This window comes from Caretta caretta, chromosome 1 (assembly GCF_965140235.1).
Source record: "Caretta caretta isolate rCarCar2 chromosome 1, rCarCar1.hap1, whole genome shotgun sequence".
NCBI lineage: Eukaryota > Metazoa > Chordata > Testudines > Cheloniidae > Caretta > Caretta caretta.
Window position 1 is genome coordinate 2,638,454 of NC_134206.1, and position 13,976 is coordinate 2,652,429.

The 13,976-nt window shown below is 44.9% G+C and overlaps 1 protein-coding gene across 1 annotated transcript; it reads left to right on the forward strand.

The window, feature by feature from the left end:
* The first annotated feature begins 12,801 nt into the window (after positions 1-12,801).
* On the forward strand, positions 12,802-13,749 carry LOC125641396 (olfactory receptor 52M1-like). The gene has a single exon (XM_048861316.2). It carries the CDS (start codon positions 12,802-12,804, stop codon positions 13,747-13,749), a length of 948 nt encoding a protein of 315 aa, XP_048717273.2.
* The last annotated feature ends 227 nt before the right edge of the window (positions 13,750-13,976 follow it).

Consider the following 13,976-nt stretch of genomic DNA (forward strand, 5'->3'; position numbering starts at 1 on the left):
TCCTTTGACCCATTTAGCTAACAGATCCTTTATCTGGTTTACATACGCCACATTACTTAGTCCAGGCCCTATCTTAAGGGTTCGAAATTTTACTCTGTAAGTTTCACATGTAACTTGAAATTGTTTTAAAATCAAATCCTTGAATTTATCGTAGTCAGAAGCCTCATCAATAGGCATCTTATTGAATATGTCCAGAGCTCTTCCAGTCAATTTTGCTACCAATGTAGTCATCTTTTGAGCATCAGGAATTTTATGGATTGTGCACAGTCTCTTAAAGGTGAGAAAATATTCAGCAATATCACTGGATTCATCATACTGTGGACATAGTCACTCCCATTTGGGGATTCTTGGGGAAGTGGAGTCAGCAGCTGAACGGTTTTGTCTCTTCAACTCTATAACAGCCAGTCATGCTTCCTCTCTCTTTCCCTCTCCTCCTGAGAATGCTTCTGGGCCTCCATAGCTCTCTCATGGGCAGCTATTCATCTGGCCGTTTCTTCCTCCCTAGCAGCTTTTTTCTCTGGCCTCTTGTGAACAATCTCCATCTTTCTGAGTTCTACCTGTCTTTCATGTTCCTTCTGTCTTTCCTCAGTTTCAAATCTGGCTAATTCCAGTTTCAGCTGGACATTGCTTTCTGTCATCCTAGCCTCTCTGTTTTTAACCTAGCTATACCCGAAAGTTAGAAAGAAAAAAAAAACAACCTGCTTGTGAATTCCAAATTGACTCCACTGTAACCTGATACCTTTGCCTCTGATAGCTGCTCCCAGCAGAAAGGTGGTTACCCTTCCCTTTATATTTATGACAGAAATTAACCCCAATAAGCATTGTGTTGTCTGCACTTTGGACTTCTTGTCTGTTGCTCTCTGTCTGCGTGACAAGAACCCGGGGAGAGGATGAAGGGAAAACCCCTCCAACAACTAGGCTGATCTATCAAGTGTTCAAAGGTACACAGAAGATTGCAAGTGTTGCTGGCACCCAATGCCGAGAGGCAAAACAACAGCAGGGGTTTGTTACCCGGTGTGTTTTACTTAATAATTATAACGGGGTGGAGAAGCAGAGAAGTTTATTTGCAGCTGCAAACAAGATACAGGGAGAATAGAATCTCAAATCCTGCACCCAGAGCAGGTCATTACACACACTTTTATATTCTTTAATGTTACTGCACTACACATTAGCCAATTAAAACTTTGCATAAATACTCTGCCTTTCTTATATGGGTTACAACAATGTTTATTTTTTGCAACCTTTAACAAGCATTTTTAGGAACTTAAACAACCAGCACATTTTGTTTGGCCTTGTAGTTGGTTTTTTTATTATTATTTTTAATTTGGCGTCAGCAAACCTTATACTATAAAACATTATTTGCAGCTGCAACATTATTTTAAAAACAAAAAAGCTTACTTAAAACAGCCAGGCCTAAATTCTATTAAAAAAATTGAAAAAAAAAAAACCTTAGGCCTTCTGCAAAAAAAACTTTCTCAACCCTTATAGCCTTCCATCCCCTCTACTTAACTAATGGCCATGCCCTAAAGCCTCCAACACAAGCACGCATGGGTGTAACACTACACTGTTTTGCAACACTTGAATGTTTGAAATACAAAAGAGATTTATGCTCAGGAACAGGTGATGGTGTCATGTCTTCTCCACATTGAGGGAGGGGCAGACTGGATAATACGTTTACACTGGCCATGCTTCTGACCAGGGCAAGATGATACAGCTCTGGGGTCCTAGGCTGAGGAGCTGCAGGGAACTGGCTGAAACCTCTCTGTTGTTGGTTCATGAGTGGCTAGTGAAAGCATTCACGTAACTCAGCTGGCAATGTCCCTGGCTGTGTAAGTGCATGACCTGGAGAGGATTGCAGCCTGTCACAGGCTCACACTGTGAGACAGAACCCAGATTTGCAAAAAGAAAAGGAGTACTTGAGGCACCTTAGAGATTAACAAATTTATTTGAGCATAAGCTTTCGTGAGCTACAGCTCACTTCATCGGATGAATGCATCTGATGAAGTGAGCTGTAGCTCACGAAAGCTTATGCTCAAATAAATTTGTTCGTCTCTAAGGTGCCGCAAGTACTCCTTTTCTTTTTGCGAATACAGACTAACACGGCTGCTATTCTGAGAACCCAGATTGTTATGCCAGAGGTCTCAGCTGGATTCTAGTTCCAGGTTACCGCCCAAAAAATCGATAACACTGAGCCAATAAACAGGGACAGATAGACCTTGAATCCATTTCATGCTTGTCACGCTCTCAGTTACTTAGAGAAAGGCCATGGTTAGAGCAGGGAAGTCAGGACTCCTGGGTTGTCTGTCATTCTCTGTGTGACACTGGCCAAGTCACGTCTTCCTGGGCCTCAGTTTATGTATCTGTATAATGTGAATATGTTCATTGTAACTGTCCTTTGCTAGGGGTTTTGACGATCCTTCAGGGAAAGGTGCTGCACAGAATGATGATAGTTACTGATGAGAATTACTGATCTGTGATCCCTTAGCAACAGCCCCATGTGCCTCCTAAAACTGCTCATGTCGCCCCTCAGTCATCTGTCTGGAGATCTATCTAGCTACTATCTACCTATACATCCCAGGCATTTACAGGGAATTAGATCCTAGGGAGATCTAGGTACTATCCCTAGTTTTCTTACTAATTAACAATAATAAGGGAGCAGTATGACGACTCAGAGCTCCGGTACGAAACTGCAGAAAAACCTGAGTGTCTCTGGATTAAGTTTAGAAGTGTGAGCAATAAGAGTGATGTAGTGGTGGGAGTCTGCTATAGACCACCGGACCAGGGGGATGAGGTGGATGAGGCTTTCTTCTGGCAGCTCGCAGAATCTACTAGATCGCACGCCCTGGTTCTCATGGGTGACTTTAATTTTCCTGATATCTGCTGGGAGAGCAATACAGCGGCGCATAGACAATCCAGGAAGTTTTTGGAAAGCGTAGGGGACAATTTCCTGGTGCAAGTTCTAGAGGAGCCAACTAGGGGGGGAGCTTTTCTTGACCTGCTGCTCACAAACCGGGAAGAATTAGTGGGGGAAAAACAAAAGTGGATGGGAATCTGGGAGGCAGTGACCATGAGTTGGTTGAGTTCAGGATCCTGACACAGGGAAGAAAGGTAAGCAGCAGGATATGGACTCTGGACTTCAGGAAAGAGGACTTTGATTCCCTCAGGGAACGGATGGGTAGGATCCCCTGGGGGACGAACATGAAGGGGAAAGGAGTCCAGGAGAGCTGGCTGTATTTTAAGGAATCCCTGTTGAGGTTACAGGGACAAACCATCCCGATGTGTCGAAAGAATAGTAAATATGGCAGGCGACCAGCTTGGCTTAACGGTGAAATCCTAGCGGATCTTAAACATAAAAAAGAAGCTTAAAAGAAGTGGAAGGTTGGACATATGACCAGGGAAGAGAATAAAAATATTGCTCGGGCATGTAGGAATGAAATCAGGAGGGCCAAATTGCACCTGGAGCTCCAGCTAGCAGGAGATGTCAAGAGTAACAAGAAGGGTTTCTTCAGGTATGTTGGCAACAAGAAGAAAGCCAAGGAAAGTGTGGGACCCTTAATGAATGAGGGAGGCAAACTAGTGACAGAGGATGTGGAAAAAGCTAATGTACTCAGTGCTTTTTTTGCCTCTGTCTTCACTAATAAGGTCAGCTCCCAGACTGCTGAGCTGGGCATCACAACATGGGGAATAGAGGGCCAGCCCTCTGTGGAGAAAGAGGTGGTTAGGGACTATTTAGAAAAGCTGGACGTGCACAAGTCCATGGGGCCGGACGAGTTGCATCCGAGAGTGCTAAAGGAATTGGCGGCTGTGATTGCAGAGCCATTGGCCATTATCTTTGAAAACTTGTGGCGAACGGGGGAAGTCCCAGATGACTGGAAAAAGGCTAATGTAGTGCCAATCTTTAAAAAAGGGAAGAAGGAGGATCCTGGGAACTACAGGCCAGTCAGCCTCACCTCAGTCCCCGGAAAAATCATGGAGCAGGTCCTCAAAGAATCAATCCTGAAGCACTTGCATGAGAGGAAAGTGATCAGGAACAGTCAGCATGGATTCACCAAGGGAAGGTCATGCCTGACTAATCTAATCACCTTCTCTGATGAGATTACTGGTTCTGTGGATGAAGGGAAAGCAGTGGATGTATTGTTTCTTGACTTTAGCAAAGCTTTTGACACGGTCTCCCACAGTATTCTTGTCAGCAAGTTAAAGAAGTATGGGCTGGATGAATGCACTATAAGGTGGGTAGAAAGTTGGCTAGATTGTCGGGCTCAACGGGTAGGGCAGAAAAGGTGGGGGAGTAGCACTGTATGTAAGGGAGCAGTATGACTGCTCAGAGCTCCGGTACGAAACTGCAGAAAAACCTGAGTGTCTCTGGATTAAGTTTAGAAGTGTGTGCAACAAGAGTGATGTAGTGGTGGGAGTCTGCTATAGACCACCGGACCAGGGGGATGAGGTAGATGAGGCTTTCTTCCGGCAGCTCACGGAAGCTACTGGATCGCATGCCCTGATTCTCATGGGTGACTTTAATTTTCCTGATATCTGCTGGGAGAGCAATACAGCGGTGCATAGACAATCCAGGAAGTTTTTGGAAAGCGTAGGGGACAATTTCCTGGCACAAGTGCTAGAGGAGCCAACTAGGGGGGGCGCTTTTCTTGACCTGCTGCTCACAAACCGGGTAGAATTAGTGGGGGAAGCAAAAGTGGATGGGAATCTGGGAGGCAGTGACCATGAGTTGGTTGAGTTCAGGATCCTGACACAGGGAAGAAAGGTAAGCAGCAGGATACGAACCCTGGACTTCAGGAAAGCAGACTTCGACTCCCTCAGGGAACGGATGGCCAGGATCCCCTGGGGGACTAACTTGAAGGGGAAAGGAGTCCAGGAGAGCTGGCTGTATTTCAAGGAATCCCTGTTGAGGTTACAGGGACAAACCATCCCGATGAGTCGAAAGAATAGTAAATATGGCAGGCGACCAGCTTGGCTTAATGGTGAAATCCTAGCGGATCTTAAACATAAAAAAGAGGCTTACAAGAAGTGGAAGGTTGGACATATGACCAGGGAAGAGTATAAAAATATTGCTCGGGCATGTAGGAATGATATCAGGAGGGCCAAATCGCACCTAGAGCTGCAGCTAGCCAGAGATGTCAAGAGTAACAAGAAGGGTTTCTTCAGGTATGTTGGCAACAAGAAGAAAGCCAAGGAAAGTGTGGGCCCCTTACTGAATGAGGGAGGCAACCTAGTGACAGAGGATGTGGAAAAAGCTAATGTACTCAATGCTTTTTTTGCCTCTGTTTTCACTAACAAGGTCAGCTCCCAGACTGCTGCGCTGGGCATCACAACATGGGGAATAGATGGCCAGCCCTCTGTGGAGATAGAGGTGGTTAGGGACTATTTAGAAAAGCTGGACGTGCACAAGTCCATGGGGCTGGACGAGTTGCATCCGAGAGTGCTGAAGGAATTGGCGGCTGTTGTTAGGGGGCTTATTCCTTCACCCACTTACTTCCCTGGTCCTTCTCGCATGAACAGAGAGCAACAATACCCGAAGTCCAAAGGTGCAAACAATTCGATGTTTATTGGGGTGAACTTCCAGCAAGCATGATTCCAGTTTCCTTCCTTAGTATCCTCCTTCCCAGCTCTGACACCACAGAGCCTTACACCTGTGTCCCTGTTCCCATTCCTGCCCTTAGCCAAACATGATTCCAACTTCCTTACTCCCATTCCCTGTTCCCATTTCCCCCTTTAGCAAAACATGATTCCAATTTTCTTACCCCCATTCCCTGTTCCCATCTCACACACCCACATGCCCACCCCCACCCACACCCCAGTCACTTCCTCATTGACTACAGATTATATAGTAAAACTTGAGTTCTGCTTAGCTATACCTTAACCAATCATTTTCCTGAAATTTAACTAACCAATCCTAACATATTGTAACATGATTATGTAACCAATTATATCCCACCACCTCAATTAGTTTACACCCAGCAAAATTAATTATACAGCAGACAGGAACAATCACAGAACCAGACAGAGATTATACAGACAAACAATAGCAAAGTGGGAACTATAATGACAAAACAATACAGAAGTGAGGATTTCACATCCCAGCTATTGATAAGTGAGTTCTTGCCAGACAGGATGCTATCAAACTAAGTTTCCTTTTACATTTTCTAGGCACTTCCCTTTCTCTGGAGGTGATAGGAATACAATCCTGTCCTGATAGTGCCTAACAGCCCAATAGCACCTTATTTCAATGTGACTAGTTTGGAATGTGAGGATGTGATCGTTCGCTTCCCAGCTTATGGCTGCCTCTGCTGCTTAGCCAAAGGCCTGAGCCTAAGAACAGGGCCACAAACTGTCACAGTAAGAGAAGGCCCTTACACTGGCAGACAGTGGTTTTGATTCTTTCTTTTATACCTCTATCACTAGCCAAGTGATAAGAATACACCTAAATTCTTAGAGTATAGGCCTTTACAGACAGGCCTGAATATCTATATCCTAACAGCTGTGATTGCAGAGCCATTGGCCATTATCTTTGAAAACTCGTGGCGAACGGGGGAAGTCCCGGATGACTGGAAAAAGGCTAATGTAGTGCCAATCTTTAAAAAAGGGAAGAAGGAGGATCCTGGGAACTACAGGCCAGTCAGCCTCACCTCAGTCCCTGGAAAAATCATGGAGCAGGTCCTCAAAGAATCAATCCTGAAGCACTTGCATGAGAGGAAAGTGATCAGGAACAGCCAGCATGGATTCACCAAGGGAAGGTCATGCCTGACTAATCTAATCGCCTTTTATGATGAGATTACTGGTTCTGTGGATGAAGGGAAAGCAGTGGATGTATTGTTTCTTGACTTTAGCAAAGCTTTTGACACGGTCTCCCACAGTATTCTTGTCAGCAAGTTAAGGAAGTATGGGCTGGATGAATGCACTATAAGGTGGGTAGAAAGCTGGCTAGATTGTCGGGCTCAACGGGTAGTTATCAATGGCTCCATGTCTAGTTGGCAGCCGGTATCAAGTGGAGTGCCCCAAGGATCAGTCCTGGGGCCGGTTTTGTTCAATATCTTCATAAATGATCTGGAGGATGGTGTGGATTGCACTCTCAGCAAATTTGCGGATGATACTCAACTGGGAGGAGTGGTAGATACGCTGGAGGGGAGGGATAGGATACAGAAGGACCTAGACAAATTGGAGGATTGGGCCAAAAGAAATCTGATGAGGTTCAATAAGGATAAGTGCAGGGTCCTGCACTTAGGATGGAAGAACCCAATGCACCACTACAGACTAGGGACTGAATGGCTAGGCAGCAGTTCTGCGGAAAAGGACCTAGGGGTGACAGTGGACGAGAAGCTGGATATGAGTCAGCAGTGTGCCCTTGTTGCCAAGAAGGCCAATGGCATTTTGGGATGTATAAGTAGGGGCATAGCGAGCAGATCGAGGGACGTGATCGTTCCCCTCTATTCGACATTGGTGAGGCCTCCTCTGGAGTACTGTGTCCAGTTTTGGGCCCCACACTTCAAGAAGGATGTGGATAAATTGGAGAGAGTCCAGCGAAGGGCAACAAAAATGATTAGGGGTCTGGAACACATGACTTATGAGGAGAGGCTGAGGGAGCTGGGATTGTTTAGCCTGCAGAAGAGAAGAATGAGGGGGGATTTGATAGCTGCTTTCAACTACCTGAAAGGGGGTTCCAAAGAGGATGGCTCTAGACTGTTCTGAGTGGTAGCAGATGACAGAACGAGGAGTAATGGTCTCAAATTGCAGTGGGGGAGGTTTAGGTTGGATATTAGGAAAAACTTTTTCATGAGGAGGGTGGTGAAACACTGGAATGCATTACCTAGGGAGGTGGTAGAATCTCCTTCCTTAGAAGTTTTTAAGGTCAGGCTTGACAATGCCCTGGCTGGGATGATTTAATTGGGGATTGGTCCTGCTTTGAGCAGGGGGTTGGACTAGATGACCTCCTAAGGTCCCTTCCAACCCTGATATTCTATGATTCTATGAATTGTTAAACATACACAAATGCATAGAGCAGCCAATTCCTCTCTGACTCAGTGGCGAGCCCAAGAGTTCTCATCTCTCTTTGGGAAGGTCACTTAATTACTGTTTACTCCAAAAGCTGGATAAATAGCACAGAAGAGCAGAGAGGCTGGTCTCCAGCCTGTTTACATTCAGATGCCATTTCTTCCTTCGAGGCCAAGCAAACCCCACTGGGATTGCACAGAGCTATATTATAAACAGTGCACACCCCTGTGTCAGCTCTCAGCGTGGGATGCTCCTGCAGATGCTGGGGTGAGAGAAGTCTGGGACACGGCTACTGGAGAGGGATTCCCCAGGAAGACACTTCCATCTCAGAATTCACAGGTACCTATCTCATGCTGAAGTGCTCACCTCATCGACAAACACAGTGCAACGTAGCCATGCTGGTATAGAGAATAGGTCTGTGTCCCTTTCTGTTCTGCACAACCCAGGGCCTTCACCTCAGGTGATGAGTTTGCTCTAGTATCATGGTCCAAAATGTCCCTCTTTGCTGTACTCCTCCCTCCCCTACTCAGGCTCTTAGCCTCCAGCCCCAGGGTGGCTGCATTTCTGTGTCACAGTGAATCCTTTAGGGTGAAAGGTTTTAGAAGATGTATGATACATGGCCAAATTCTGAGGCTGTGGCTGGAGAGAAGTTTATATTGGATTTGGAAAACGTTCAGAAAAGGGCAACAAAAATTATTAGGGGTAAGGAACGGCTTCCGTATGAGGAGAGATTAATAAGACTGGGACTTTTCAGCTTGGAAAAGAGAGGGGAAATATGACTGAGGTCTATAAAATCATGACTGGCGTAGAGAAAGTAGAAAAGGAAGTGTTGTTTACTATGTGTCATAACACAAGAACTAGGGGTAACCAAATGAAATTAATAAGTAGCAGATTTAAAAGAAATAAAAGGAAGTATTTCTTCACACAACGCACAGTCAACCTGTGGAACTCCTTGCCAGAAGATGTTGTGAAGGCCAAGACCATAACAGGGTTCAAAAAAAACCTCAGTAAGGTCATGGAGGACAGGTCCATCAATGGCTATTAGGCAGGATGGGCAGGGATGGTATCCCTAGCCTCTGTTTGCCAGAAGCTGGGACTGAGTGACAGGGGATGGATCACTTGATGATTACCTGTTCTGTTCACTTCCTCTGGGGCACCTGGTATTGGCCACTGTCAGGATACTGGGCTAGAGGGGCCTTTTGTCTGACACAGTGTGGCTGTTCTTATATTCTTATATTCTATATTCTCCATATCTTTAGGGCAGCCTTTCAAATATCTGAAAATTGCTGTCCTGTCTCCCCTTCATCTCCTCTTTTCCAACATTTCCATTACCCTCAGCTTCCATACAAGGCTTGCATTCCATTCTTGGACCATCTTTTTCTCTCACCTCTGGATCCTTTCCAGTTTCTCTACATCCTTTCTATACAGTAATGACCAAAACTGGACACAGTACTGCAACTGAGGCCTAACCAGTGCTCAATAGACTGGTAGTATCAGCTATAGAGTCTTTCATGCTATGCTTCTGCTAATGCAACCTTCCTATACATTGGTGACCAAAACTGGACACAGTACTCCTCTATCAACCTATCCCCGGTGTAGACAGCATGAGGTTGAAGGAAGAATTCTTCCATCAACCTAGCTACCACCTATCAGAGAGGTGGATTAGCTACGTCGAGGGGAGAACCCCCGCCATCGGTGTAAGTAGTATCTACACTGTAATGGTAAGGCAGTGCAGCTGTGACACATTTTAAGTGTAGACACGCCCTAAAGTGGATCTTTCGGAGAAGCATCCAGTCTGGATCTCCAGACATGAGGAGCTGGAGAATCCTCCACTTCCCTTCATAGTTTGTACCAACAGTAATTCATCCTCAGTGCTAAACATTTGGCCTTTATTTCTATCTGGAATGTGACTGGCTTCAGCTTCCAGCCATTGGGTCTTGCTCTGCCTTTCTCTGCTAGATAAAGAACACTTTAGTACCCACGATTTTCTCCCCATGAAAGTTTCCACTTGATCATCCTTTTGATAAGATAAATAGATAAAGCTCTTTAAGTTTCTCTCTGTGTCAGTCATTTTCTCCAGCCTCCGGTCATTTTGGTGGATCTTTTCTGCACCATCTGCTATTTTTTTGAAATGTGGACCCCAGGACTGGATGCAGTTTGTTTCACCAATGCCATGTGCAGAGGTAAAACTCTTCCCCTGCTCCAACTCACCATGCCCCTGTTTATGCATCCAAGGATCGCATCAGCCCTGTTGGCCACAGCATCGCACTGAGAGTTCACGATGAGTTGGTTGTGCACAGTGACCCCAGCATTCGATAAAAGAGTGTCCTAGGCTGTTTGAATGCATTAAAACATTTTGTTTGCATTTACCAGCTCACCAAACATTACAGATCAATCATTATTCCTGCCCTGGCCGTCTCTTTTTGACCACTGTTGCAATCTTCAGATCGTCTACAAATTTTATCTGCAGTTATTTTCCATTTACTTCCAGATCATTGATGAAAATATTGAATAGCATTGGACGTAGAACGGATATCTACCAAACCTCACTAGAAACAGCCCTACTTACTGAGAATGGCCCATTGACAACTGCTTTCTTAGATCTGTCAGTTAGCCAGTTTTTAGTCTATTTAACACGTGCTCTATAAAATTTAAAATTGATGTCATTTAACAAGACCTGTTTTCCATAAACCATTTTCTTGACTGGCATTAATTCTATTCCTAAATTATTTTTAACTAATCCTGTACCATCTTCTCCCTTGTATCATAACCTTGTCATATCTTTTTTCCCTTTATTTTGTAATAGTTTACTGTCCTGAATTTCCCTTCTTTTTGTTCTGGCTTGCTACTGCCTGATTGCTTTCTTCTCATTCCAAATCTCTGTGTGGTTGATCGATCGTTCATAATTCTAAGGTTCTTCAGTAGATGCTGTTTTATATCCTCCTCAACAGCTAATGGACTGGAAAGTATTTCATCATCTAGTGATATGAGTACCTCATACCGCTTCTTTCTGAATGCAGAACAAAACTATTTCTTGAACACATAATTGCCCTATGCCTTTTCTAGGATTTCATTTGTTCTTAGTATGCTTAAAAACCTCCTTTTTGTGATCCTTAGCCATTCCAAGAACGGATTTTTCCCTGATTTCCTTAAGGTCCCTTATCAATTTTCATAGCTTCTAATATGTATTGCTTTCTATATATTTTCCTTCCCCCCCATTTCTAATAATTTGGTTTTTTTTCACCTTTAATAAATAAATAAATTTGTAACTGAACCAGGTTTTGAGCCAAAGTTGTCCACTTTCTTGATTGTGGAATTGTGACATTTTAAAAATCTAATAAACTCTTCTTAAAGAACTCCCAATTTTCATTCCCGGTTTTCTGTCTAATATTTTCCTCACAATTAGTTTTGCTGATAATTTGCCTCAGCTTTGGAGAAGAAGCCCTTTTGAAGCACTGTTTCTATACTCCAAGGAGAGACTGCTGAATTGGAATTAATTTGCAAACTGGATACAATTAATTTAGGCTTGAATAGAGGACTGGGAGTGGATAGGTCATTACACAAAGTAAAACTATCCCCACTCCCCCCCCCCCCCCCCACCGTTCCTCAGATGTTCTTGTCAAATGCTGGAAATGGCCCACCTTGATTATCACTACAAAAGGTCCCCCCCGCCCCGCTCTCCTGCTGGTAATAGCTCACCATACCTGATCACTCTTGTTACAGTGTGCCTGGTAACACCCATTGTTTCATGTTCTCTATGTATATAAATCTCTCCACTGTATTTTCCACTGAATGCATTCGATGAAGTGAGCTGTAGCTCACAAAAGCTTATGCTCAAATAAATTTGTTAGTCTCTAAGGTGCCACAAGTACTCCCTTTCTTTTGCGAATACAGACTAACACGGCTGTTATTCTGAAACCTGTTTCTATAGATGTTAATGGTAGCGAAATGTTCTCTGTTAGTCCATTTTAATGGAATCAGTTCCATTCTTTATTTTTTTCTCTCCTCTATCACATGCCCCCTTCTTTGTCTCTTCTCTAAACGAGATAGTCCCAGAATGTTCATTCTGTCTACCTATGGCAGCTTCCCCCGTTCTCATAGACTCCCTTGGAAACCCCCATTCTATCTACTGTGTCCTTTATAGAGACTGAGTGACCAACACTCAGTGCATGTCCTACAGCAGGGTTTTCCCCACCCTATTCCATAAGCATGTGAACATCATCTTGTTTTGGCTACGACTGCAAATGAGGAGGTGTTTCCACAGAGCTCAGGTCTCTTTTCCCTGAGATGTGTCCTAGCTCAAACGTTTCCCCGGACACAACTCTTAGCAAAGCTTTGGTTCCTTCCACTCTCAGATTTTGCGTGAGTGGGTGAAAGGCAAACTAAGTACAGCATGGGTTCTCTAGTCTGCCATTCACTGAATTAAGCAACAATGAGGGATAACAAGTATCCACACTTATGTTTCCTGTTTGGTGCCTATTAAAGTTTCCCACACGACGATGTGTAGGAATTATTGACACATGGAGCACCATAAAACAGGGAACCAGCATTAGCAGGGTCAGTGGTTCATAATTAATTTCTCTGAATAAATGGCAATGTCATTTTACTGTGTGCGAAGAGCGAAAAATCTGCTTCATCATGAAAACAGCTCCCAGGGCTAACATTGTCTCTCCCTCCAGGCATTTCTACTGTGACTATCATCCTGGATTCTGGAGGCATAAATTAAGTGAGGGAAACATATGGTACATCCAGGAGACACCATTCTGCCTCAGAGTTGGACAATTTCTCCCCTACTCCATGTCAGATTCCAACACAACCGACTTCACCAACCCCTCCACCTTCATCCTGCTGGGCATTCCTGGCCTGGAGGCGGCCCATGTCTGGATCTCCATCCCCTTCTGCACCATGTACGTCATAGCCATCTTGGGGAACTTCAGCATTCTCTTCATTGTGAAGATGGAGCAGAGCCTCCATGAGCCCATGTACTATTTCCTCTGCATGCTGGCTGTCACCGACCTGGTCCTGTCCACGTCCACCGTGCCCAAAATATTGAGGATCTTCTGGTTCAATTCCAGAGAGATCGATTTCCATGCCTGCCTCACCCAGATGTACTTCATTCACTGCTTCGTAGTAACGGAGTCTGGGATCTTTGTGGCCATGGCTTTTGATCGTTATGTGGCCATCTGTGAACCACTGAGACATTCCACCATCCTGTCAAACCCCCTGGTGGCCAAGATCGGGCTGGGCGTGGCACTGCGTGGCGGCATGCTCGTGGTCCCCTTTATTCTAGTGGCCAGGCCGTGGCCATATTGCAGAACCAACATCATACCCCACTCATACTGCGAGCACATGGCCGTGGTTAAACTGGCCTGCACTGAAATCCATGTCAGTAATTACTACAGCCTCTCTGTGGTATTCTGTGTATTTGGTCTGGATATGATTTTTATTGCTCTGTCCTATACCCAGATCCTCAAGGCCATCGTTCGTCTCCCCACAAAGGATGCCCGTCTCAAGACTTCTGGGACCTGCGGCTCCCATCTCTGTGCCATCTTAGCCTTCTACATCCCATGTCTCTTCTCTGCCCTCACGTACTGCTTTGGAAAGAATATGGCCCTGCATTTCCATGTTCTCACTGCCAGCATTTACCTTCTGGTGCCCCCCATGCTAAACCCCATTATCTATGGGGTGAGGACCAAACAGATCCGGGACAGGCTGATCCGGCTCTTTACTCATAAATGGACCTAAAGTTTTCTCTTGGTGCTCTGACTCTCAGACCGAGCTCCATGCAGAGCTGGCTGGTGACAAGGTGGTGGGCCCTCTTCCCTGAATCACTGACTGGATACTCAAAGAGACATTAAAGCCTTTCCTGGCCTTACTGTGAAGTTTCAGGGTGACAAACTAGGGAATGTGTTTGTGTAGAACACATTAACTCTTAGGGCTTCCACCTCCCTTATTGCAGGTAACTAGACCCC